Source organism: Rosa chinensis, chromosome 4 (genome assembly GCF_002994745.2).
Source record: "Rosa chinensis cultivar Old Blush chromosome 4, RchiOBHm-V2, whole genome shotgun sequence".
NCBI classification, from domain to species: Eukaryota; Viridiplantae; Streptophyta; class Magnoliopsida; order Rosales; family Rosaceae; genus Rosa; species Rosa chinensis.
Window position 1 is genome coordinate 41,401,607 of NC_037091.1, and position 27,925 is coordinate 41,429,531.

General features: G+C 38.0%; 2 protein-coding genes across 7 annotated transcripts; one reads left to right on the forward strand and one right to left on the reverse strand.

Moving 5' to 3' along the window:
* The first annotated feature begins 8,365 nt into the window (after positions 1 to 8,365).
* On the forward strand, positions 8,366 to 11,324 carry LOC112198535 (dynamin-related protein 1A-like). 6 transcript variants are annotated; one of them, XR_005809150.1, is made up of 7 exons: positions 8,366 to 8,638; positions 8,730 to 8,820; positions 8,911 to 8,991; positions 9,631 to 9,732; positions 9,913 to 9,963; positions 10,066 to 10,119; positions 11,230 to 11,324. XR_005809150.1 is itself a non-coding variant. In XM_040517572.1 (7 exons), the coding sequence occupies exons 3-7, from the start codon at positions 9,030 to 9,032 to the stop codon at positions 10,692 to 10,694; spliced, it is 273 nt and encodes a 90-aa protein (XP_040373506.1). In that variant the 5' UTR covers positions 8,366 to 8,638; positions 8,730 to 8,820; positions 8,911 to 9,029; the 3' UTR covers positions 10,695 to 11,223. The 6 variants fall into 6 exon arrangements, 2 of the variants coding, with proteins under 2 accessions (XP_040373506.1, XP_040373507.1); XR_005809151.1 differs by having other exon boundaries at positions 10,060 to 10,119; positions 11,230 to 11,318; XR_005809148.1 differs by lacking the exon at positions 11,230 to 11,324 and adding an exon at positions 10,654 to 11,220.
* Positions 11,325 to 19,048: 7,724 nt separating this feature from the next.
* LOC112198176 (primary amine oxidase) lies at positions 19,049 to 22,524 on the reverse strand. The gene is made up of 5 exons (XM_024339246.2): positions 21,696 to 22,524; positions 20,334 to 20,718; positions 20,115 to 20,228; positions 19,491 to 20,029; positions 19,049 to 19,367 (listed from the first exon to the last, which is right to left on the reverse strand). Exons 1-5 carry the CDS (start codon positions 22,493 to 22,495, stop codon positions 19,169 to 19,171), a joined length of 2,037 nt encoding a protein of 678 aa, XP_024195014.1. The 5' UTR covers positions 22,496 to 22,524; the 3' UTR covers positions 19,049 to 19,168.
* Between the last annotated feature and the right edge of the window lie 5,401 nt (positions 22,525 to 27,925).

Sequence of the window (27,925 nt, forward strand, 5' to 3'; positions counted from 1 at the left end):
AAATATTTCATAAAATTTATTCACAAATGAGGTTTATGAGGAGCATACTAAAACTAAAACGTGGTGATCCTTGGAAGTCCTACTTCAGTGTACGTGTTGCCAAAAGACACGACCAGAATATTTCTCAAATATGCAGAAAGCATTAGGTAGTTTGATAGGACTACCATCCTCACCAGCAAAGTAATCACCCCTAAGGGCACGTTTACTTACTTGGAAGGAAAGGAATGATTACGGGTTAAAAACATTCCTGCGTTTACTAACACATAAAGGAATCAGAATGATTCCGGGTAAAAGAATTCTTGCGTTTACTAACACATGAAGGAATAAGAATGGATGTAGGTCCTACCTCCTTATCAGGAATCGATTCCTGAATACTCAGGAATTCGATTACGAAGGGGGGAGATGAGTTTAGGAATCATTCCTCCGGAATCAATACCGATTCCTTTCTTCTCCCATTCCACTTGTCTCCGATTCATGATTATTTTTCATTCCAAGTAAGTAAATGTGTCATAAATGCAACATTAGCAGGGCAGTGTCGCCTAAGGACTGTAGTGGCACGTACAGCAGATTGACCAAACCCATTTTCACCAGCATCGATTCCATCGAAGAAGGTCTTGTAATACCATTCTTTAGTTGGGTCCATGCATGCCTGGGCTCAAGCAGCTCGGATATGAAACCTCTGTAGTCTGTACCATACTTGAAGATATGTGTCTTTTTCAATATCGTAAATTCATGCCAAGGAAATTATTGGACCAACTCGAACATCGAATCCGAGACGGAAGACATAGTTGGCCCAGCCGATTGTATTATGATTCATTAATCACAAAATATTAGGCTACACAGCTGATATGCGTACCAAAAAGTCCATTCTATTATTTTTCATTATTACATAACAACTGGGATTGCACAACAATTAGTTTGTTAGTTAAATACAAGTGTCAAAACCTCGTATTTATAAAGAGAAAACTAATATCACTAGATCAAATGGTAATGGGTAAAGAAACAAAAAGGACAGGTAAATCCTACATCAAATTAAACCCACCTAAACAAAACGATATTGTCTAGGTTTAGGATGATAAGTGATAACTCTTGCCCTCTTTGTGATATTGATAATTAGACTGCTAACCACTTGTTTGGTTATTGTTACTTCACCAAGGAAGTTGGGAGATTAGCTGGTATTGTAACCCTAATGGACTGGGAGGAAAAGTTAATAACTCTTTAATGGTAGATTTGGAAAACAAGAAATGATGTTGTGTTTAGAGGAACTCATGCAAATTCAATTTTTGTGATGATAGCTTTAGCTGCGGCAATGAATAATACTATGAATGCCAGTGAAACTACAGGAAGGGATAATATTCAAAACTAACCAGCCATCATTGTGTGGAAATCTCCTGCAAGTAGTACGTTATGTGAAAATCAATTTTGATGGTTCTGTTTATAGGAACTCAGTTGCTGGGGGCTTTATCATTTGAGATTGCAATGGCAAACCTTTATTTGCAGCTGCTAAAAGGTTGGGAAACACAACAGTACCAATAGCAGAAGCCACAACACTCATAGATAGCCTTGCTAGTGCTGGAGAGAAAGGTTATAGGAAGATCGAAGTGGAAAGTGACTCAAAACTAGTTATTGATGTTGTACATTAAAGGAGTCATCAATCCTCCGTGAAGGCTAATCAAGATTATACAAGACATTAGGACTAGTGATTCTTGCCTAGTTGGGTTGCCTAGTTGGGTGTGCTCCCCAACCTAGGTTCGAACCCCGACGCTGTCAAAGTAGCTAGGCACTGTGCTGCAATGCACAGTTAGAGCATTTCACTTGCGTCGAAGGAGTTTATCTTGGGCCTAGGAAGCCTTTGGATTCCCCTTGACAAAGTCAAAAAAAAAAAAAAAGATTATACAAGACATTAGGACTCTTGCTACTTCTTTACCTTTATCACTTTTAAACATACTTTAGAGAGGCAAATTTTATAGCAGATGTTAATGCTAACTTTGGTCATAACAATAATGATGGTGCTTTTTGGAGAAATATGGTCCCTAGAGAAGCCTCAAATGCCTAGCTTGTTGTCTGATATTGTAAATTGTGGATGCCTTAAGGGCTTCCAATTATAATTTATAGTCTTTTCTTATCAAAATACAAAAATATTTGTAGAAGTTTCGAGTTCAAATATATTCTCCTTCTTAATAAAAAAATAAAAAATTGACAATCTTAAAAGTTCAATGTCCTTTAAAATAAGTGCATGAAAATAATAAATTATTAACGTTGAAGTGCAAAATAAATTTGTAAGAATGTTAACATTAAATTATTTTATTAAGACTAAAAGATAAATACGTACTAGGACCCTACTCACACACCTTATCGTGTGCCTGTCAATCTTAAAACCGGGTCCATCAGGTTGCACCAGGGACGAAGCCACGTTGGGGCACGGTGGGTCCTTGATAGGAGCATTTTAATGCGACGTTTTAACTGTTATTTCCCTATATTTTCTGAATTATTTCCTTAATAAAACTCTGTTTAGGAAAGTTTCCATTCTTCGAATGGGAAAGTTCCTAATTGTAGAAAGTTTCCGTTTTGTAGTTTCTATTTTCCATTTTTAGAAAGTTTCCATTTTTGTTTAAGAAAGTTTCCATTTCTTATTTTAGAAAGCTTCTATTTTCAGGTTTTTGGAATAAATAAGCTGAATTGAGTTCATAAATGGAACGAGAAGCTTCATGAAGATGACATGGCAAGGAGAGAATCAAGGAAGAGTTTTTTTAAAAAAAGGAAAATATATTTTCCTTGGGGATTAAATTTGCCGTGTAATACTTAAGGAAAAACAAGGTGACAACGTGGGAATTAAAGATGATTGATTGAGGATTCAAAGGAGATATTTTTGGGAGACTTTTAAGGAAGAAATATTGTTGGAGGAATAATTTGGTGTGATTGCCAACGTGAAAAATCAGAAATAATCAAGGAGATGACGCAAAGAGAGATTCAAGGGAGATATTTATGGAAGGAAAATATGTGTGCACCAAGGAAAAGCTCAAAAGGCGTCTAGATTCATCCCTAAGTTCCCTAAAGGAATGTTGGCCGAAATTCATGAAGAAAATCAGAATAATTTCAAGGAAATTCGGCAATTAAATATTAGGGAGGTATTTTAGAGAATTATGATTGGTTGGAACACATCACAAGGCTTACTTGGCATTCTATGATTGGTTGGACCACATCACAAGCTTACTTGGCGAATTATCATTGGTTGAAGCTATGTGGAAAATTCTGATTGCTTTGTGAACCCTAGCCATGCTCCTATATATACCCACATCTTTGATGTTGAGAAGGGTTCCTCTCCCCCATACAATTTACACTTTAGAAAAAAATCAGAAAATCTTCTTAGCATACCCGTGAGTTTCTCCATCCTCTAGTCATCTCCACGAGTTCAAGCAAGGCCAAGGGAGAAGAAGCATAGCCGTGAGCATCCATCATCCATCTCCAACCTTGAAGCTTGCTTTCGAGATTCAAAAGACCACCACATCAATCGTTCATCACCATCCCCATCTCACGGTGTAATCCGATTCTCCTTTGTAAGCTTTGCTTTGAATTTCGTTGGTTATGAACTAGTTGACATATGTGTTTGAACAAATATTAATTTCTGGAATTTTTATGATTAATTGAGAATTTTTAGATTCATATTATTGTTCTTCGAGAGTTGCTTATGTGGGTTTGTTTAATTAAATTTGCGTTATGGATAACTTTTGTATTTTAATCTTATGTGGTTGCAAACACTTAGGGTTTCGATATAATTGGTGTTAGGTTTAAGAACATGAAATCGACTTTTCGTTTTGTGTAAACTTGAATCAAAGTAGTAAAGGTTTTGTACAAAGATCGAATTTAATTAACGAGGATTGCAATTAGGTGGACTTTTCCATACTAAGTTGTACACTTGAGTTGATAGCCTTTCTCTATGTGTAATGCGTTAAACATGACATGATTGACTAGCTTTCTAGGGTTTGATTGCCTGTTTGATAGGATTAATCTAGGTGCTTCCGCTTAGGTTAATTAGCATTGAAAAGTAAAAAAATGGGAATTCATTTGCTTTCGAATGTTTCACATGATCAACTCCTTTCTCATGACTTAGATGAACAATATTAGGGTTTGAATCAATTTTAATCATAAGTTTTGATTTTGATCTTTGTTCTCTCATTCCATTCGTATGTTTATGTTTTTGCATTTTAATTGTTTTGTTAACTTAGTTTTATTTTCGAAAAACCAAAAACAAAATCCCCCCTTTTCGTAAATAATGTTTATACTTGTGAATATCTTTGTGAATATTATACTTTGTTTTAATTTTAATTGTTTAATTGTTTGATAATTACAGGTGTACCCTCAATCCCCGGAATAGAACGATCCCTATTTATTACGTACTACTAATGACATTTCAGGGTTAAATTATGCGCTTGCTTTTAGGCGCATCAATTTTTGGCGCCGTCCTGTACCGTGCCCCAGTGAGATTTTAGTATATATGTTGCTAGTTACATCATATTCATTGGATGCTGCCTTGTCGCAGTGGTAGAGCCATATGTATATGTGAGGCTGCCAAGCTGGTCCCTGGTTTGAATGCCTGTTCTAGCAAAGTGTTAATAACTTAATATATATATATATATATATATATATATATATATATATTTAACATTAACCCTATTATTTCAAAATACAATGTGCTAATTTTTTTTTATTTCTTTCTTTTTTTTAACATTAATACTATTATTTCTTCTCAGCAAAAAAAAAATTAATAGTATTATTTCATATACTTTCAAAAGTTCAAAGATAAATTATATTTCTATTATGAAAAATTGTCTAAAATCTAAAAATTATAAGTTTGATTAATAAAATATGTAATTTAAAAAAATATTGATCTTTCCTTAACCTTATTCTAATTTTTATTTTTATTAAAATTTTGATATATTTTAAGTTTAAGTTTCAATTTAAAAAATAAAAAATAAAATTTAAGTGCTCCAGTTGAGATCAATTTCTGGCTCCGCCACTCTCCGCCACTGGGTTGCACGATAGTAAAACATTGCAGTGGGGGACTGAATGGCGGTTTTTGCTTCGACAATCGGTAAAGGGTCCCCTCCCATATTGGCACGGGAACCCTAACTCTACCATAGTATTCAACTATCTTCAATTCATCGAGATCAACAACCAAAAATATCCCCTCCAGCGGCCTCATGCAGAAATTAGGTGTTCCCTCAATATAGAAACACAAAATCTTGATTACTCTTTTGCTATGCTCCTCCCCAAACCACCCAACTGAAAATGTGGAACAATCTTGATTCCTCTCTTATCCTTGACTTTCATCGCAGTCCTAATTTAGTTTCTTGGATGTATCACAATTCTCAAATGAATTTCCGCCCATCTCACATATTTCGAGAAGGTAATCAAGTTGCTGATGCATTAGCGAATTTGGTACTACTTCTACAAGCTTGGTTTGGTGGGACTTTGCTCCCCTGTTTATACTTGCATATTGTAATAGAGACCACTTGGGTCTTCCGAACTTTCGTTTTCGTTAGTTCCATGTTTCTTTTTTCTGACTTATTTGGGAGGTTTTGGTTTTGATCCCCCTCATTTGTACTCTTGTTTTTCTTTTCTTAATATAAGAGGATATGAAGGATCTCTTCCTTGCCTATCCAAGCCTTAAAAAAAAAAAAAATCCTCCTCTTCTTAACCGAGTTGATAAATTGTTCATATGACATTGGCAACTCAGTTACAAGTTCATGCTCGTCTTCCGTCAACAAAGAGTAGCCATGTCCATTACAGACCTCATCAGAAACTAAGGTGCGAGTTGATAAATCCACAACCATCTCATGCAATTACTTATGGAGTCTTGTAAACGAGTCTCTATGTTGACTCATGGCCAAGGCTGGCTGCTTATGGTGCTAGCAGAAAGGTGTTGATGTGGCATAGTTTGTTGAATGCCTAGCTGGATTTACAAGCTGTAATAAGTTTGTTAGAATGTTTGTTAGAGTATTCTAGTAGTAACTATAAATACTGTTGGCTTGTAATTTTGAGGGTTGTTTTTTGGATTGTAAAAATAAACCTTCTGCTACTTTTCTAAAATTCTCTCTAGCTCTGCTTCTTCTTCTTCGTTTATCTTTGTCTTACACTGTGCTCAAGCATCTATGGTAGCCATGTTATCAGTAATGACCAAGGCAAGGCGAGGTAGGGTTTTGAGCTTAGGGTTTGGTTTTGAGAGCCATGATATATAGCAGGATTGATTTGTCCGGCTCCTCTAAGCATACGTATTGGAAACTAACGTTGTACTTGGAGCTAGGGTATGATTGTCTCACAATGGTTCATATTTAACTCAGATGGAGTTGGAGGATCTAGTGGGTGGTGCTTAAGGCTTGATAGTTGTGTGAAGCAGGAAGAAAGTAGGAAGAGCATCAGTGCTTTCAATGTTGAAGAAGCCATGACTTCTTGTGGGTTGTGGAATCATAGTATGTGGCCTTTGTTCTTAAATAGCCTGCATGTTGCTACGTAATCATCATCATTTTCCCAGTAAGTAATTCACTTTTTATTTTCTTTTTTTGGACAAAATACAGTACTTAAAGATTTATCCCCTACTTGATTATGTGATTATTACATTTTCACTTGTAATTTTTCAGAAGAGAGATTAATTTTTTTTATCAAGAAATGACCATGTCCGACATAGGTAGGTAGCTAGAATCGACTTATCCTTAATTATAAACAAACTTTTTTTGTTGTTGGATTTATGGTCATGTTGTACGTAAATATGGAAAATGATGATGATTAAGAGCGACCCAGTTGTTTTGTCAACTTTCCCAACTCATCCCTAGCCATGGGAGAGAGTACGTAGATCGAATTCATCAATTCTAGGTCCTAAATAAACTGAATTATGTTTTAGAGAAATGGCAATTGAGATAAAATCGCTGTGTTTTCTCATTGATAATAGGGGTCTCTTTATATAGAGGATTACAATGCATAGAATTTGAATCATACAAGGAAAAGTAATCATACATTGAATAAGAATCTCTAGATTCTTCTAATTAAACCCTATTACCACTAGGTCAAGTAACCTAGAGTTTGGGCCAGACACATATTCTGGATTTACTTGAACACTCCCCCTTATGTCGACCAAACACGGTGCTCCTCTCGTTACCTTATTAAAAACCTTGTGGGACAAAAATAACCTCGGTCGAAAGGGAAAAAGAGCACAACACACCTTTCACGTTTTGAGACCATACATGTAGACATCTCCCCCTGATGTCTGCATCTCCCCCTGATGACTACAATCATGGGAGTTCGGATAACTTCCGCAAACGATGCTACCATCATGTTTCTCGAAAGTGGAATTTAAGCAATGGCTTTGTGAGCAAGTCTACCATATTGTCTTCAGATCGAACCTAGTTCACTTTGATCTTGAGGAGAATCTGTTGTTGCTGATTATGCTTGGTGTTGTCGTTTTTGATGTAGCCTTCCTTCATTTGTTCAAAACAAGCACCATTATCCTAAATGCTTGTAGGCTCATCTGTGGTAGACTTCAAACTACAATTATTCTAATATGCGTAATTATGTATCCAATCCATATACATTCACAAACTACTTCATGAAGAGTAATAATCTCTACATTGTTTGAGGATATAACGACTAGGGTTTGTTCTGTAGACCTCGAAGATATCACGGTCTTACACATGGTGAAAACTTAACCAGTTTGGGAATGACCTTTATATGGGTCAGAGAGATACCCAACATCAGCAAAACATTCCAAAACAGATGTCGTTTTGGGATGGGAATAGAGGACACTGGTTAGTGTTGGCGGCGTTCCTGGTGTGATTGGTCCGAATTCATCATCTCTCTGTAGGGATAGAATAAGCCCATATCGATCGTACATCTTAAGTACCGAAAAATATATTTTACACCAATCCAATGGCGTCGCATTGGTGCAAAACTATACCTTAGCTAACAAGTTCATTGCAAATGAGATGTCCAGTCTTGTGCATTGAGCTAAGTACAATAATGCGCCTATTATACTTAAGTAGGGCACTTTGCCTCTAGCACATCTTCGCCATCATCCTTTGGACGAAGAAGATCCTTTTTAGGATCAAGACTACAGATGACTCACTACTAGAATTTTGGTCGTAGACATCATGACAATTAAATCAGTGAGGAATACACACGATGTAAAATAATGTCATTCACATCGATTCCTCAAAAATCGATTTGTATGCATATAACTGACATCGATTATTACTGTTGACTGATGATAAAAGTTTCGTTTGAATTTTTAGAAAAACGCTGGGCGGCTAACTTAAAAAAATTTAAAGAAGCGCGGGGTAGGAAAAACTCATTCCCACACTTAGACATATTTGGACTAACATTGACTTCAGCTTGCCCTAACACTATTCGACCAAACCTCCCTTTCCTCCTCTTCGTTCTTCGCCTCTGACAAAAACCATCCTCCTCTTCGTTCTCTGCCTCCGACCACAACCCTTCTCCTTGTCTTTGTTCTCCGACTACAATCACAACCCAACCCTCCTCGTCCTCCTCCTTTTCGCCTCGGACCAGCCTCTCTGCTCGAAGAAGGTCAAGAGAATCAGAGATCGAGGCCGGCCTTTTGGAGAAAACTTCAGCTTTTGTGTCATAGGTAATTGACGAATTTGTTCAATGCATGTCTTCGAAGGATTTATGAGTCCTTAATTCACCCATCTAATTTTGTTTCTTATTCTCTTTCTAAGGATTTGTGTTTCATCTACTGAAGCTTTGTGGGCTGCATTCGAACTTTCTGGGCATTCATGTTCTGAGCTTTCTGGGCATTCTGCATATCTGGTTTGCTCTCTCTCAATTCTTCTCATTGTTTGTGATTGATTTTGGGAAATTTTTGCGCTTTTGTTTAGTTATAGGTTTTGGGTTTTGCAGAGGAGACTTCGAACTGTGTTATCTAGTCATGAAGGTTTCTCTAGCTTGGAAGTTTTAAGCTTGGGCCAACAAGTGAAAACAGTAACTACTCCTTCTGCTTGTTACTTCATTTTATCAAAATGATCCTCACCCCCTCAGGTTTGTTTTTTTCCTTTGTGCTGACATTCCAGATGGGAGATTTCTTTTGATAGCTTGTAGTTTATTGATCTTCTTATGTAAATTAAGTTGTAAATATAGGTCCTCTAATTATGTATCTATTATAGGTGTGAATTGCACCAGGCTCATAGTTTCATTAGATATCCAGACTTTCCTTTCCATAGTGTCATCAAGGTGTAGTGTTTGTAAGATAGTATACTGTCTTATGGAAAACTGGAAAGGTTGCTATAGGTGATTGATAATAATGATGAAACAAGAAGTTGATCATTCAGATGTGCTATGGATACGGGTGCTAATTCTGATTTCTTTTTACTACCATTAGATCTCAAAAATTCTAAATATTTTTTTCATGCCAATCAAGATGTTCTTATTACTAGGTTTCCTTCTCAAAAACAAAAAGAAGTCTTTGCTATATTACTCGTAATTTCAAAATAGCCTATATTCTGATTTCTAAAAGTGAATGCTTAAAGATTGGTATAGCAATAACAATTAGCTCAAGTATCCAACTGTTTTCCCTTTTATTCCTTTCTGAAACAAAAATACCTTTTTTTTTTTCATAAACAGCTGCAGTTCGGAAGGAAATTCAGGTTGAAACAGACAGAATGCCAGAGAAATCAAACCGTATTTCCAATGTTCCTATTCATCTCAGCATATACTCCCCAAATGGTAACACTATGATATCTGTATTTGTGTGTGTGTGTGTGTGTTTGGTTAATCTAATCATTGGGTTTAATGCTCTGTTGGATGAAGTTTGGAAAGCTTACTTTTTACTTGCTAGATTAAGTGATTTTTAATTACTCTGGAGTCTATTCTGTTATCTGACAATGATGGTTTGTCTTTTGGCAGTTGTCAATTTAACATTGATAGATTTGCCTGGCTTAACTAAGGTTGCTGTAGGTAAACTTCATTTACTGTTTGCCTTTGTAAAGTGAAAATTACATTCATTTCTTATTTGTTGAATACTTTGCTTATAGATGTTTGTTACTGACAGAGGGGCAGCCAGAGAGTATTGTTCAAGACATAGAAAACATGGTTCGTTCTTATATAGCAAAGGTAATAAAAGTCCTTTTCCCTCAATTTTTAGATAAAACTCTTCCTAATTGTTAATATTCACTATTTATACCCCTGGGATGTTCAAGTATTTGGGAAAGTCTTATGCTCTAGTTTGATTTAGTCAAATTATGTTTTACTTAATTGGTTTACCCGTCTCCCAGGTTTGAGTAGAGAATTCAGTTATCTTAAAGTACTATTGTAATGTTGTTTATTCCCTATGCATGCTCTAGTTTTACAACAGATCTCTGCTAAAGTTAATGTATCTCTCACTTTGTGGATGGGGTCCCTTATTTTGATGTGATTAAATATTTAGAGGTGCTCATCATGTGGGCTAGATTTATCCTGCAAAGTCACTTGAAGCATATTCATTAAATTGTAGGTTGCTAGTTACTTGAACTTTGGAGTAGATTTTTGCCTTGAAGTTCATTGCAATAAAAACAAATTTCATCATGTATTCTTGTACAGTGTTCATTATCCAAGTATATGATCTCATATGGGGTTCATGCGTATATTCTCTTATATATTATGTATCAGGCCCAATTATATACTATCTTAGAGCTGTGCCGGACATTTGACCAGATATTTAAGGAACACTTGGATGGAGGGTAGGGTAATCCAACCTCTTTTTAATTTTTTAATTTTTTAAAGTATATGAAGTAAAATCAATTCCATCGATCAATCCTTTTATTTGCCATATACAAGTACACCTGTTTAGAAATTGAGGCTAATATATCCCCTCTCAAAACATTCAATTTTCTGATCTAGAACTCAATGTTCCGTTTAGTTTATCGAAGAATTTGTTTGATCTTTCCATTTTACTTATGAATTCAATTTCCTGTTTAGAAAGGATTTGTTTGCTCTTTCAATGTCATATCTTCTTTTTCAAGTGAAAATTCTTATGAATTAAAAAAAATTGAAAGCAGTTAAATTCTAATATGAATGACATAGCATGTGTATCAGATGGTTTAGTATATTTGCATGATTTAGTATATTTGGTGTTTATCAGTTATTAGGAAGGAAAAAGAAGTGATAATAATGATGCATTATATAGACATGAGCATGATGCATCAGATGGTTTTCTTGAGAGATTACTGCTTGAGTGTTATGTAGGTGATCATGACTGTCAGGAACTTAAGATGTCACAAACAGCACCAGTTAGAGACATGTTTTTAAAGCATTGAAAGAAGGCATAAGGATACTGAAGGCTGCCAGTTAGAAGACCTTCCTGGTTGGTTATTGTTTCTGGTGGCTTTCTCTGGGTACCTCACACAGAATGCTATACTGTCTGGGGTACCGATCCAACTCCTAAATCCTGTATTAAGAACACAACGTTAGAGGGGTAAACCGTACCGGACGGTTTACACCTCTCCGATGCCTGAGTGAGAAACTAATAGATGGGTATCAAGTAAATAGTAGACAAAGGAGTTATTACCCGTAAAAGGTGGTTGTGCTAATGTCTTTATACTCGAGCATGGGGAAGGAGTCTCCCCTATCTTCGATGTGGGACACAAGTTGTTCTTCTGATGCCATATCAGCCCTCTTGTTGTGTAAATAGATGGGCTGTGCTGGCCTTGCCTCGGGCCCTGGGTGCTCGGGGTGGCATCCCATATGAGCCCCGTCATGGTGGGTCGTGAACCTGGCCCATGGCATAGTGCCCGAGAGTACCGATGGGGCCAAGCCGATAGTGCCAAACTTAGTTGAGACTTCCCCAGTATGTACAGTTATGATACTCTTCTTCCTCTGATGCTGAAACTTGAGTCCCTATAAAGTAAATTTCAAAAAGATTGCAATCACCCTTCTGTGTACGAAATTGGGAGTTTAGGCTTCAAAGTTTTGCTGGTTAGACTCCTAAAGACGAGATGACCCTCAAGTACTCATCATGTTGTTTGGAAATTTCCAGAATAATTCAAAAGAAATCTTTAGGTAGCCACAACAAAACCTTATTTTACGTATTTTATTTTGATTCAAGATATAGTCGAGTCAGACTAATGTATCTATTGCAGAAGAAAATCGCACCAACATATATGTACAGCTCACACTAAGGCTTCATTTAGAATGGCCTTGGAGTTGTAAAGTTGATGGAATGCTAATATGGTAAGCTATCTATATCATAACCTGAAGTTCTCTGTTCATGTGTGTTTGTGGCACATATGTAGCTCTGTGAGACTGAGTTAAGGGTCATAGATTGCTTTACTTATTTGATTCATGTCTATTTCTTTCAAAATCATCTTTTACTATTTAAGACGTACATGTCTTCATTTTCACAATATTTTAAGCAAGTTTCTTACCGCAATCCAATTGATATATTGTAGGTGCAGTCAAACCACCATTCGTTGCAGGAGAATGTCAAGCAATGACATTACAACATGCAATTACAAACTTATTATGTGTCACCCATTTGATTGATGGATGAGGCTATCTTACCTAAACTAGGTAATTTTTCATAACCATCTTAAGTAAGCCTATGATACAAGTAGACTGATCCCATGGCATGAAATAGTTGTGTTATTGGCTTAAGATATTCAAGGTATGGAAGAAAAGAGTGGATATGACCATGAGGTCCATTCATTGAAAATTCACTTTTGCCATGTATTGAAGACTGAGATTAGCATTTAGCCCATTGCTGCAACAATGTTGTTCCACATAGATTTGTGTTCAACTGATTAGCTATCGGGTTTGGTATCACATATTGCTTTTAACCTTTCGGTTGATCCGATGTATTAAGGATGGTGCCTAGCCAAGCAGCTGAGTCACCTCTTCGAGTGTCTCGACTTCATGGGAAGCTATGCATGGTTGTGAGGTGTGAGGTGTGACTATCAATGGCGGAACCTTATAGGGGCGGGTATGGGCCCTGGCCCCCCCAACGTGTTCACATTTTCTTAACAAGGCATATATTAAATATATGAAGTCTACATATTTGTACCTTTGTGGCCCAACTAATTTTTTAACTATCAGTTTTCAAACTTCTCATCTATTTTGTTCTTTATTTAATTAAGTTTTCGTACTTCTAGGCTTTACTTTTCTAGCTTTTTGCTATTCCCATCCCACGGTGGCTTTTGAATGTCCCATGCAACCTCACCATTTATACTTTCTAAGCTTTTTATATTTTATTGTTATAAGTAATTAAACGGTCATTAGTATAGAAAGTAGAAAGAAAAGGCCAAAAGGGAGTCAATATATTTCTACCCAATACCCATCGTCAGATCATCTTCTACAAGAAGCTCTACAAGGTCAGTCAACAAAAAAAAAATTCTCTACAAAATAAAATAGGCGTGGGGATGAGCCTCCTAACTTGACTGGATTCCAAATCCAAAAAAAAAAATGTTATTGTATTTTTTTTTTTCGGCCCCTCCAAGGTTCGGCTCCTAGTTCCGCCACTGGTGACTATGAGCCATCATAGAAGATTGCTCAACTTGGGATTGTTTCTTTGGTCTACCTAGGTCATGCCTTTGTCTATTCTGCTGATTTTAACTTATATCTTCGTATATTGTTAATAATATTATGCATCCTCTTACGCAAATTGTGTACAATTTATTATTTTCTTTTGATTCAGGTTACTAAGTCCTCTGATTTTGTATCTAATGTAGAAGAAAATTGTACCCAAGATACATGTAGAGCTAATATATATCTATATCATCTAAAAGCATTTAGAATCGCCTTGGAGTTGAACCATTTAGAATCGCCTCTTGATACAGACATATTAGCATTTAGAGCTAATATATATATATCTATATTATTTTCTTTTGATTCAGGTTACTAAGTCCTCTTGAAGCATTTAGAATCGCCTTGGAATTGAAAGCCTGATTGAATTGTACTTTGGTAAGCTATTTTATCTCTATATCATAACTGATGCCTTGCGGCATGGAACTGCTGTTACTTATGACTTAAGTTGCAACTGCATGTAGCTGTATTCTCTGAGAAATGTCTACTCGCTTTTTATTTGTATACAATTACTAGAGATCATTTGTTTTGTCCATGTATTATTAACTTTGAAGATTGTTCTGTTAGATTATGAGTACTAAATCGAGCTTCAGAGATTTCTTTTCACTTTTTTTGGTTGTTTGGTTGTACCTAGTGGAGGATAGGAATAATGATCTGCCAATATTTGATTGTAATCCCAGCTCGATCAACTTCCAAACAGGTCTCACTTCCCTATTAATGTGGCAGAGTGATAGACTTAACATCGATTAGTATGATATATGTGGTTGATTAAGTTACAATATTCTATTTAGTATAAACTTTCTAATTCAATAATGTGAATAAACAGGGCGTACCTAAACGACCGGGTGAAATTGAGTGTGGTTATTGTGTAATGCAATACATGAAGGACATTATAAATGATGACACGCTTTCATTTCCGACCAAGGTACTTATATGCATTATAGTTTGATGAAAACTTTGGTTTAATTATAAATAGTGTGTTTACCCGTTGATTATGACTTATGTTATTGAATACATTCATAGTGGGCAGCAAAGACTGGGAAAGTATACACCCAAGAGGAACTTGACGAGGTTCGCATTGAAGTAGATGACTATTTGCAGACTTTGCTAGAGATGCTGACTCTAGCAAATTGATTTTGAGTAAGGCTAGCTAGATTTTGTAGAACCATTTTGAAGTAGAACGTTGTACAGTTGCAGTTGAACTAAACTACATGTAGTTATTGCAATGGTCTATTTTGGGCTAGCCTTGATGTAGGCTGGAGTGTTTTTGCCTATTTTTGGAACTATTAACAATTCTGATGTTGGACATAAATTAATACAATGCCCCTTATTCAATTAATTCGGAATTTCATGTTGTCGAATATGGATTACATTGATTTTAGCAGCAATTACAAATTTTCTGGACATATAAAGGATATGATGTATATACACATGTTTCAAATCAGTGTTAAACTACAAAAATGATGTCAATAAAGAGATAATATATCAGTTTCGAAACAAAAATCGATGTCTCGTTTTTCATGGATAACGACATATTGAGTAAGAAGCGATGTTAAAAAACTAATGGACGTCGATGTAAACTACAGGGAACGATGTCTAGTATCAATATGGACATCGATTTACAATTTGGAAAACGATGTATAGCATCAATATGGACATCGATTTACAATTTGGGAAACGATGTCTAGAATCATAATGGACATCGATTTACAATATGGGAAACGATGTCTACTATTAATATGGACATCGTCGTTAACCTAAAACCTGATGTAATATAGTAAAATGGACATCACTTCATAAAAGGAAACGATGTTTATTATAATATTGCACATCGTTCATACAATACTAAGGAATGTAAATTGAATCTTAAATAGTGGGATATATGGAAAATATGTGTGAACCTCACAAACTGCAAGCAAAATGAAAAGAATCCGATGTCCGACACCATATAAAACATCGTTTCTAATATGAATAACGATGTTAAAATGACTACTTCTGCTATTGGACCTATACTTCATTAAGCATTAAATGCCAAAATATGAAGGTTTAACAATATCTAAACACACTAATATGTCATCATAACAACGGTTTTACATCTGTTCCATAAGCTTATTCGATGTCTATTGTTGAATTGGACATCGGTTTTTGACCGATGTCTTTTTGTTCGTGATCTTTAACATCACCCACTAAGACATCGGATGGTTTTTTTTTTTACATCGGTTTCTGGTTGATGTCTAAGGCAAAAATCCTAGTAGTGTGATCAGGGGGGTGCTTGAAGGCTTGACCTTGTTAAAAATGCCTAAGCATCTATCAACACGATGCTCAAGTTCCAAACCGAGACATAATCATGTTCTCCCAAAATCCTTCATCTCAAAATCGGATTTCAAGTGTTTAGCAGTTTCCCTTAACTCTTTACCGGCTTCCAATGAAGATCATATCCAACATGAACCGCAATAAAATCCAAAACTTGTTATGAAAACGCGCGGGCATATCCCTTCCCAATTAAGTAGTCACTTTAGTGAGCGTTTCAACCTTATTGCAAACGCGCTCCGTGGTCTAGAGCCACTTGACTTGGGTATATGAAGTTCACCATGAACCTTCATGTACATTCCATATCTAGATCCTCATATAGATACGTAGTGACCACATTTGTAAGTTGCATGTTCAGTTATTCGGAAACTACCAAACTGACAGGGTAGTGGAGTGCAATGACATCCATTACCAGAGAATATATCTCATCATAGTCGATTCCAGGGAGTTTTGTGAGAAGCCTTGCTCCATAAGGCGAGATTGCCATCTCTTTTTCTCATCACGCTTTCTAACGAAGACCCATTAGCAGTCAATAGGTTTTATGTTAGGAGGTGTTGGCATCACTGGCTCAAAAACCTCCCTCTTCGTTAGAGAATCCAACTTAACTTGTATCGCATCTTTCCATTTAGGTCAAATTTCTCTACGTTGGCATTCATTCATCAACGGAGTGTGGTTCGATATCATCAAACTCAACAAACTCATGCGCAACTACATCATCAATTATGATGGAGTTTCTATCCCACGTCTTATGTACACTAGTGTAATTTTCATAGAGCTCTATATTCTGAGGAATAGGTCCTGACATTGAGGCATCCCCCAACGGTAACCATAATCTGGAAGATTCTCATGAGACAGATTTTGAGTATCGATTATCAAAGGATTGGAATGTGCCAGAGTCTCCTTCGAACCCACGGGCCTCCTATGCATCCTATCTGGGGCCGTGGCACTACGTCCTTTTGTAGGAACGTCCTTCCTTGCAGACATATTTGCAGCAGATGTGTGACCTCATCACTTTAACAGGGATCAAGATGAGACATAGTGGGGACAGGCCACGACAATTCCTGTCGTTTCTGCTGAACATCCGTATTCTTATCTCCCCCTAACGACGAGAAGACTATCTCATCAAAGTGACAACCCGCAAATCTAGCAGTAAGGAGATCGCCTTGCAAGAGCATTAAGTGGCGGACGATTGTTGGAGTCTCAAATCCAACATAGTTGCCCATTCGTCTGTAAGGACCCATCATAATGCGATGTGGCGGCGCAATTGGCACATAAATGGCTGACTCAAATGTGCGTAAGTACGAAATACTTGTACCCAGTCACTAATTGTAATGCAGAGGTAGATTGAGTGGCAGTGGGTCGTAGACGAATTAACATAGCTTCATGTGATATTGTATCACCCCAAGCGGATATAGGGAGATTGGTGCACATTACCAATGTTCGGACCATCATCATAGTCATTTCCACGAGACCAATTGGGTGTGTTCATGGGAATATGATGTCTAACATCAGTCCCAGTGATATGCAATAACCATCAAAAGTCTTCGATGTAAACTCTCTAACATCTTCAAATCCAATTGACTGAATAGGATAATCCGGGGAGTGAGCCCGTTGTCATATGATATGTGCTAGAAGTGTAGCATAAGCAGCAGTTACAGGTGGACAATGGCACAACACGTGACCAGCATGTTTGCTTGTCAACCAAATCATGAAATATTTAAATGTCCGCAAGTTGGTTGAATCAGTCCACAGAATCCCCACAGACTCTATGTAATAACAGAATGAGTTTTTTCATATTCTTTGCATAGAACTGTCTCAGTCCTAACTTCCCTAAGGAACCGGCTTTGTAAAATGAGCGAGAGGCTTTAGAAGCAACCAATGAGGATTTTGGTTAGGCCTGAGCATCTAGAACGCTATTTGAAGCTTGGTGATTGCAGCATCACCTAGGGCCCCATCACTATGATGGAGGGCATCCGTGGCATCATGAATAAATATTGTGCCAGCCCTAGGCTGGTGGTGGACTACGACTGCTCTAGAGGCAGTGGCGACGGTCAGACTTAGTCCAGGAATCAACTTTGGATTCATGCTTCGTTTCGCTCGAAAGAATGGATGTCCGTGTGAAATCTTTAGTAGACGGATCATCATATCATGACTAGGATGACCTATCTTGTCGTGACAAAGCCAATATGTGTCTAAATCCAAGAGATCTTCTCTCATAACTTTATTGGATTTAATAGCTCAAATAGTGATATAGAGTCCACTAGAGAGACACATAAACTTCTCTAAGATGTGCCTTTGTTCGCAATCATTAGAGGCATTGCAAAGGAACTCATTTTCGTTCTCTACATGCGTTTTCGCATGGAATTCGTTGACTATTCATATGTACGATTTGTCCTAGGAGCGTAGAGAGTTTCTGTGACAGTAATCAAGGTGCCATTTGGCAAGGGGAACTTGGGCTATTCCATGTCCTTGAATTAACACTTATGGCCTAGCCATCGTAGTCACAAAGTAATGTGCTCAGAATCAAAATGGAGTCATCATGAAAAGAACTCCAAATTTTATTCATTAGCCAACGGAGTATATCATTGTCTCTTAACCATTAGGAGAATCTAATCCATGCTAGCTAATGCAAAATAAATATGACCAGGTGAGTAGAGAGATGTCGGTGGAGCAAAGCTCGCTTAAGTACTAATTGTCTCAAAACCTTCCTAGACATCATACTCATTTTGGATGAGCCTTGTGAAGAAAACTAAACCAATGGCATTTACTACAAAGTATATGGCAATTACCTATTACATTTCTTGGAAAAATAAAGACTTAAACAGAATTGGCGATCTATTGATCCCAGCCAGATTTGTAGTCTTCAACCCTTCACTCTAGATCATCTTCTTGATCTTCTTGTTCCATATAGTGAGCTTCTCTTGCTTCACAATATGCTTTGTAGGCGGTGATGATTTCTTCACGAGCTCTACAAATGTGTGCCCAATGATCAGACACTCCATATCGAGAACATACATCTCTTTGCTCAGACTCTATTGATTGAGGTGCTTTGAAAGCATCATTTAGATGGCTCTTAGTGTTGGTGGTGCCACCAACATGGCCAGAGGCGTTGCCTCCCTCTCTCTTTCCACGTTATAGTGTGAGATCTCAACCTTCAACTGCCTCTCCTATATGCCAGTTGACTAAAAACTCGATTAACCTCTTTATTAATTGGATACTGATCACATAATACAACCCTTATGAATAATGCAAAAGTTAGGAAAGAAAGTGAAGTGCATAATGCAAGCCCTAGTTAAGGTTATTTAGTGCAGTTAGGCAAGTGCTCATGCCTAGGAGGTTTAGCTTTAAGCACAGGATTGCTCTCGAAGAAATTGGTAGGCCGGAGCTCAAATCCACTGCTTAATGTTGGCATCACCGGAAAGTCTTCTTGGCAAGGAACATGATGAAATCCCATGGTGTACCATAACACAATGTCCTTATTCTCAATCTCTCGGTTCCTGCACATGATATATCGTTTACATAGACTAATTAAATAGCTAATTAATAAAGAAAAATTAAGTTGCAAAGTTCCCCTGCTGGGAATGTTACTATTATCACTAATTAAATAGCTAATTAATTACCTGAGGCTCCAAGTAGCCAAAGTGTCATCTCCACGGCTCTGATCAACAAACTGACCTCCTGCCCATTTTTCCGACTTGTTATAAGGTGTGACCCATACATTGTAGTTGGTGAAGGCACCTCGGATTTGTGGGTAATCGTCATGGGACAAAAGTGGGTTTGATATTGACCCTGGAATTAGACGATAGCCTATGTTGTTTCCAGGTTTAGTCTTCTTATTAGGGTTTATCAAGACTAGATCAGCTGGCTTCAAACCCAGTTGAATTTTTGCATCTGATTCGGTCTTAGCTGTTTCGCTCACAACTGTCCAGTAACTCTTCCTTGGTGAGCTATGATCTGTTACTCTCTTGGTCACCAAATTGTTCTTGACAAAGGAGTTGGCTTCCCCATCCACATCGAGATCAAGATAGTAGGTCAAGAAGTGATCATGGTATACCCCGATGGTGTAATCTGCAAGCAATGTACCATAAGCATCCTCCTTTATTTGATCACTATGTGTGTACGGCGCCCCCTTCACCTCTAGTATTCCTGTTAGTCCAACCTATTGAGAAAGAAATGGTCTTGTTTAATGAAACCATGAATCAAGGGACTGCATATGTATATAACAGTTTATCATATATACGTACCCCAAACTTGATGGAACCGCTTGGCTTAAATTCCCAGTCAAGTACATAATCATAGTTGCCCACAGTCGAAACCATCCTCACTATCAGGTTCACCTCTGGTCTAACCTCGGTTATCTACATTAAAACGGTATAAGCTCTCACGTGAAAGTACTCGTCTATATGAAATATCACAAATAGTTTGTTTCGAGCAAAACTGAAAATAAATTTTCAATGACTTACCAGTTCCCCTGGAATTGCTATTTCAGTGTGCCGCCACAAGGCACTCCCAGCATGTTGCTCAAATATGCAAAAAGCATTTGTTATTTTAACTGGAGTCCCATCTGAGCTAGCATAGTAAGCGTCCATAAATACAGCATTTTCAGGGCAATCGGTCAAGGGCTCTAGCGGCACAGCAGATTGACCAAACCCAAATTCACCGGCATCAAAAAAGGTTTTGTAGTACCATTCTTCAGTTGGGTCCATGTATGGCACAAACAGCTCGGATATGAATGATCTGTACAATACTTGACGGTATGTGGCCTTTTCGAGGTCATAAATCGATGCCGTAGAAATTACTGGACCGGCTCGAACATCAAATCCGAGATGGAAGACCCAGTTAGCCCAACTGAGTTCATTCAGAAAACACAATTAGGATAGAAGAATACATCAAAATATTCAAGTCTAACTCTTGTACTTCTTTTTTTTGAAATTAATAATTTGTTTCGTGTAACTTTCTTATTGAACTAAATGCTTTTGAACACATGGATTCAGAATTTCAGATTGTCTGATTCAAAATAAATTGACCAAAATTAAATGCCCAACAATATATAGGACCAAAAAATGCATTTCACCCAAAGTGAAAGATAAACCAATTCGTCCATGTTTCGGCAAGCCTTTTATACTTTCATCTCCACGTTTGGAATCCTTATGTTTATGTTTTCTCTTTTTAGAAAAATAAAAGATTAAAATATTAGGCCGACAGACGCCTCCAATTCGGAAATAAAATTTTTCAAGTTTTGTTTGATCATTGAGCAACAAATATATAATGGAAAAGATGAGATTGGATCTTCGATGCCCTATCAATTTCTTGGGTGTGTGCATGGTGGCCTTAGTAAAACTAAAGTTAGGCATAAAACTCGTTTGGTTTCTAATTTTGGTGAAGCGATAGCTTAGGCTTAACAACATCAAAATTGGTTTGGATTCAACAAAGTATTTAGCTAGAACAGAGCTAGTAGGTATCTGTCGTATCAATTAGAAAACAAGTCAACCGAAATATAGGACACAAATAGGCCCGTGCCTGCCGGCATTTGGACCAAGTCATTGCATACTTCTCACTAAATTTATCTCTACTGATAATCTCCATGTATTATTTGTTTGAAAGCATGTGGAGTGCATTCATTGCGTACTCTAATTAACTATGTTCTTCAATGTTTTTGCCGATTTAGATAACAAAACTATGTCCTCATCTGTGAGAAATGATACCTTATCGTGTGCCCGTCAATCTGTGGAGTGCATTCATTGCGTACTCTAATTAATTATGTTCTTCAATGTTTTTGCCGATTTAGATAACAAAACTATGTACTCATCTGTGAGAAATGATACCTTATCGTGTGCCCGTCAATCTTAAACCCAGGTCCGTCTGGCTGCACAGTGGTGAAACCATTAAATTTTGGACCGAAAGGCGGCTTCTGCTTCGACAGCCGATACTCGGTTCCTTGAGCTTTCGGCAGCGGAATCCTATCTCGATCATAATACTCAGCTATTTTCAGTTCATCAAGATCAACCACCAGTGATATTCCCTCCAAGGGCCTCATGTACAAGTTAGGTGTTCCCTCAATATAGTAACACAAAATTTTGATCACTCTTTTATTATGTTCTTCGCCAAACCACCCGACTGAAAACGTGGTGCAAACAACCTCGGACAAGTTAAGTCCCCTCTTCTTGACCGAGTTGATAAATGGTTTGTAGGACAGTGGGAGCTCACTTGCAACTGTTTGTTCGTCCATCGTCAGCAAAGGGTAGCCGTGTCCTGCATAGACCTTATCGGAGACTACGGAATGAGTTGATAAGTCCACTACGATCTCGTGGGAGTGTTTGTCGAGCCTTGTTATGACCAAGGCTCGGCGAGGTAGGGTTTCGGGTTTAGAGTTTGTTTTCGACAGCCATGACTTGACTATGTATTTGTCTGGCTCGTCTAAGGCTATGTATTGGAATGTGAGGTTGTGGATGGAACTGGGGTATGATTTTTTGACGATGGTTCGGACCTGAGTGAACTCAGATGGGGTTAGAGGGTCTAGTGGGTGGTACCGGCCGAGGCATGGGATCGGTGAGAAGGTGAAGAAGGAAGAGAGAAAGAAGAAGAGCATCAACGTTGAAGAAGCCATGGCAGCTTCTCCGTGCATGTTGAAGAAGAAAGTGTATAAGGTTTTGTCCACAAATATATAGGCTAATACTTCTAGTGACAATTATTTAGTACCAGCCTTTGTTTTTTTTTGGTCTGATTTGTTTAAAAAAGAATAATAGTCAACAACTACCCCTAATTACTAAAATGTGTGCTGGCTGAAACTTCTTCGTATTCATAGTGTACTTGAACTTGAACCGGAAAAAGATAACTAGTTGCGAGTTAGTCTATAGAAAATGATAAAATTCTGTGGAGATATTTATGTTGTCATTGTTGTGTATATACCATACAGAATATTCTATTGCCCTCTTGGGTTAATCTTAATTAACCAGTCTTTACTGGTAAGATCCGTATGATTTCATTCTCAAAAAAAAAAAGATCCGTATGATTTGGGTCTTCGAATTACCATGCCTAGCTCCTACTGTCTTACATGCAATTGCTTAAAAGTTCATTTTCATCTTCATTTATCAACTTTTTGTCATAATATATTTATACTGTCTTACATATGCAATTGCTTAAAAATTCATTTTCATCTTCATTTATCAACTTTGCGTTACAATTTCTACGTACTAGGTAGAAAACAAACAAATATGAGTCAACGAGTCATAACCATTATTCTAACCCCTATAGTTTACGTTACGTGTACGATGAAACATTTAATTAGTCATACTTCTTGAATAGCCTTGTAATGACAAAGGCTCGCCGAGGTGTGGTTTTGGGTTTCGGGAACCAATGACTTGACGACGGATTTGTCTGGCTCATCTAAGCCTATGTATTGGAATGTTAGGTTGTGGCTGGAGCTATCCGGGTATGACTTTTTGACTACGTCCCGAGCCAGAGAGAACACCGATGGAGTAAGAGGGTCTAGCGGGTGGTGCTTGAGGCTTGAGGTCATTGGAAAGAAGGTAAACAAAGAAGAAAACAAGAAGAGCAGTACGTTCAACATTGAAGTGATGGTTTCCTATCTGGCTAAACTCTAATGAAAATCAGGGCTTTACTGAATAGGTAGACATTAGGATCAACGGCAATTTAGTGGCGGACGTAGGAATTTATGTTCGTGGAGGTGAAAAAAAATCCTGAAAAATCACAAAATAAAATTTTATTGAAACAAGGCTTCAATTAATAAATTTTCTAGCAAATAAAAAGATAGATTTTTGATAATGCATTTCACAAAGAGGAGATCACATTTTCCAACTTTACTTGTTTCTATTCTGTCAACTACCAACAATATTGACATCTGTCCTATTACTGAAGCATGACTCCATTAAATCCTTTTATGTTGAAGGATATCGACATAATGTGTGCCTCTACAAATTAGGGTTTAGAGTTGTAATAGGAATGTGTTCTAGGTATTCAATTGTAATCAGATTCTATTACCTTTTTGGGTACCTTGTAACTCCCTATTTAAAGGGCTCCTATTATCAATGATAATACACAATTCTATTCTCCTACAACACTTTATCAGCACGAGCCCTAACCCTATCCAAAAAAAAAGAAAAAAAAAACCTAAAACCCTAATCACTAAAACTGCCGAAAACCTCCAGCTGCAAGCCTCCAGCCGCAAGCCTACTGCAGCAGCTCCTAGCCCACGCTAGCCTCACTTGCGCACCTGCCTCTGCAGCACCTACGCGCCCCTGCAGCACCTACGTGCCCCTGCGCACGCATCCCTGCTGCCCCTGCAGCACCAACACACACCAACTGCATCCTTCTCCTTTTCTGTGCACGTCAGTCTGCTTGCAGGCTCCGAAACCTCTTGATAGGGACCTCAGATCAAAATATTTCCTCCATAAAAGTTGTTCATCTCTGCCTCTTCTATCTGACCTCCAAATTTCAGCCCCATTGGAGTAGTTTTGAGACCTATACACCATTCGAAGTGGGAGCTGTTCAGAAGCAAACCTGCTGCAGAAACTGCTGCTGAACCTGCTGTTTGCTGCCGCCGCCGTTTGCTGCCACTTGTTGCTGCTGCTGCCCCAACACGCCTGCTCCAACACGCGCGTGTTCTGAAGCCCAGAACCATCACGTAAGTTTTTGTAATTAAAGTTGCTGCTTTCATGTATTTTAAATTCCTTTTATTTTCTGCAGAATTTTGGAATATATGAATATATGAACATGGTTTTGAGTATTTAACAAGCGGAATTGTGGGGATTCACGCTTAACGAACTAAGAGTGTTTGTAACCAATGAACTAAGAGTGTTCATAATTAAACGAACTAAGAGCGTTCGTAATCAATGAACTAAGAGCGTTCATGATATTCGGACTAAGAGCGTCCGCATTGTGACCATATTAAAACATCATTGTTTGGTCTAATCCAAAATTTCTTGGAAATCGGTTTCTTAGTAGCATTAAGGCTCGGAAACCTTATATTAGTTGTCGTGGAAGTTTTTACTCCGAAACTAATCTATTCTCCTTCATCTTTGAATGTCGAATGCAAACATGCAAAAACCCGACTTCACTAATCCAGATTCAAATGACATTTGTTATCACCGATGGGTGAATAACGTCAAGAATCACCTCACTACTAATGAGATTCTGTGGACTAGAGCTCACAGAATATGAATTAATTGAGAAATCCTCTCAACCTTCCCCGTCTCAGCATTATTGGTTGCAAAGCAATATAGGCTTGTGTGCAATGCTAGATGGATTACGAGGTTTCATCAAATTATGTCATATACTGAGTAAGTTGACAACATACTCGTGAAAACCATAATTCAAAGGCCCGTTGGAACTAAGAGCGTTCACGAGGCGAATTATAGCGCACCTAAAGAATGGCGCAAGGAGCGGAACCCTAAAGTTAGGGGACAACAAAATGGACGTGTGGGTCCATACAACCGCCCCACAAAGGAAGGAAAACCGCGAGATACATAGACACGTGGCAACATTGGCCAACGTGGGATCCATGGAGGATGTCCAAATGCACAAGGTGCATCTCAATTAATGGGTGAGGTAATGCTATAGATGTGGATCTTCAGAGCATTGGTTTAAGCGCTAGAATGTGAGTGAAAAAACAAAGCTGCACAATACTAGGTATATAAAAGATATGAGAGAGCATGAGGCTCATCTCGCAGCTGAAGGAGATGATGGAGATGACAATGACGTCAATCTCATCATTATGGACTTCAAATCTGACGAGGAAAACAACAATGTTGATGCCGCAGATTTTGATTAAATAGTCTTTCATTTTCCAAGAATTATGTAATGGCAATTGTGCCTTAGTCAATAAATGACAATTGTATTAACTCTTTCTTATGTTGCTGACCCAATAAAATGTGATGTCTAGAAAAGTCATTGAGCTTATTGGTACTTAAGAGAGCCTCGCTCCACCAACATCTCTCTCTACTTTCCTGGTCATATTTGATTGGAGCTACCAAACAGATAGAGTACTACAATGTGTCTTAGTTTGATTTTATTTTGGATTAGATTTTGGAAACTTTGATGTAATCATTGGCTATTAATAAAGTGTCAATTCTTTTACTTAATGTCTTGGACATACCTTAATTTGAACTTTATTATATAAGAGCCAATGGTTTTCATGTGGAAACACATTATGAGAATGGACAGAGTTCCTTTGCATCACCTCTAATGACTACGGACATAAACGAGTATTAGAGAAACTTATGTGTCGCTCTAGTGGGTTGTATGCAACCACTATTTGAGTTATTGAATCCAACCATGTCATGAGAGACGACTTATGGGATTCTGACACATATAGGCTTTAACATGATGATCCGTGTATTAAAGACTTTACACGGACATCCATTTTCAGAACGAAGAAAAGTAAGAACCAAGAATTGGTTCGAGGAGCTGCACATGCGCCTCATGGCGCCATGATTGTGCAAAGACCGGCCATACATGGCCGGCACCGCCTACCCCCTGCGGCAAATACATGGCATTGACGCCATAAACTCCTCTCTCTACTTCTCAAGTCTATTGTGACATTATGGCTTAACCAAAACCTTTATTGGTTGATTATAAGGCCCATGTTTCATTCTGTAAAGCCTGTTATTTAGGATTGAGACCATCCTATGCAAAGGAGATTGGGGAAATAATTCCATTCTCACAAAGAATCTAGCTAAGGGAATTCTGTGGATTTGATCAACCAACTTGCGGACCGTATAGATGTTTTATGGTGTTGGTTGATACGCAAACACGCTGGTCCCGTGTTGTGCCCTTATCCACTCATAATGCTGCTTATACTATACTCCTAGCACATAACATATGGCTACGGGCTCACTACCCAGATCATCCCATCCAGTCAATTTGACTTGATAATGCTAGAGAGTTTACATCGACAATTTCGATGACTATTGCATATCATTGGGTATTGATATTAAGTATCATATCCCCATGTACACACCCAATTGGTCTGGCGGAAAAGCCACCATTAAACTACTACGATGGTAGCCCGGACATTGGTAATGCGCACCAATATTTCCGCTTGGGTTATGCAATATCGCATGCAGCTATGCTAATTCGTCTACGACTCATAGCAGCCACTCAACTTTTATTTGCGTTACAGCTAGTGACTGGGTTCGAGTCTAATATCTCGTATTTATGCATATTTGAGTGTGCGGTTCATGTGCCAATTGCGCTGCCACAACGCATCAACATGAGTCATTGTAACGAATGCATATATATATTTGTTGGACATGAGTCTCCAACTATAAGTCCGCTATGTAGAACCCTTGACAGGCGATCTCTATTTCGCTGGATTTGTGAATTGTCACTTTGATGAGACAGTCTTCCCGTCGTTAGGGGAGAATAGAACGTCAATGTTCAACAGGAACGACAGGAATTGTCGTGGTCTGTCCCCACTATGTCTCATCTTGATCCCCTAAAAGTGACGAGATCACATATACCTGCTGCAAACATGCCTGCAAGGATTGATGTCCCCACAAGAGGACATGGTGCCACCCAGAGAAAATGGGTACTGCACCACTACCATGGATGGTAGTATGGTGACGCCACAAAGGTGGCATAATGGCGTCATAGGCCATGGGTTCCGCTAGAGAGAGTAGGAAACTCATAGGTTCGATGGATTCTCACCTTAAGAAGAGAGCGAGTTTGGCACAACTTGATCCATTGATCATTGATACTCAAAATCCGTCTCATGAGAATATTTTGGATTGTGGTTATGTCCAAGAGACATCGTTGGGGGATGCCTCAATGTTAGAACCAATTCCTGAAAATATAGAGATCTCTACGAACTACACTAGTGTACATGAGGACGTGGAATTATTGAGACCAATGACATCGAACCTTACTCCGTTAAAGAATGCCAACGTAGAGAAAATTGGCTTAAATGGAAAGATGCGATCCAGATTGAATTGGATTCACTAACGAAGATGAAGGATTTCGGGCCTGAGATGCCAACACCTCCTAACATAAAACCTATTGACATTAATAGGTCTTCGTTAGATAGCATGATGAGAAA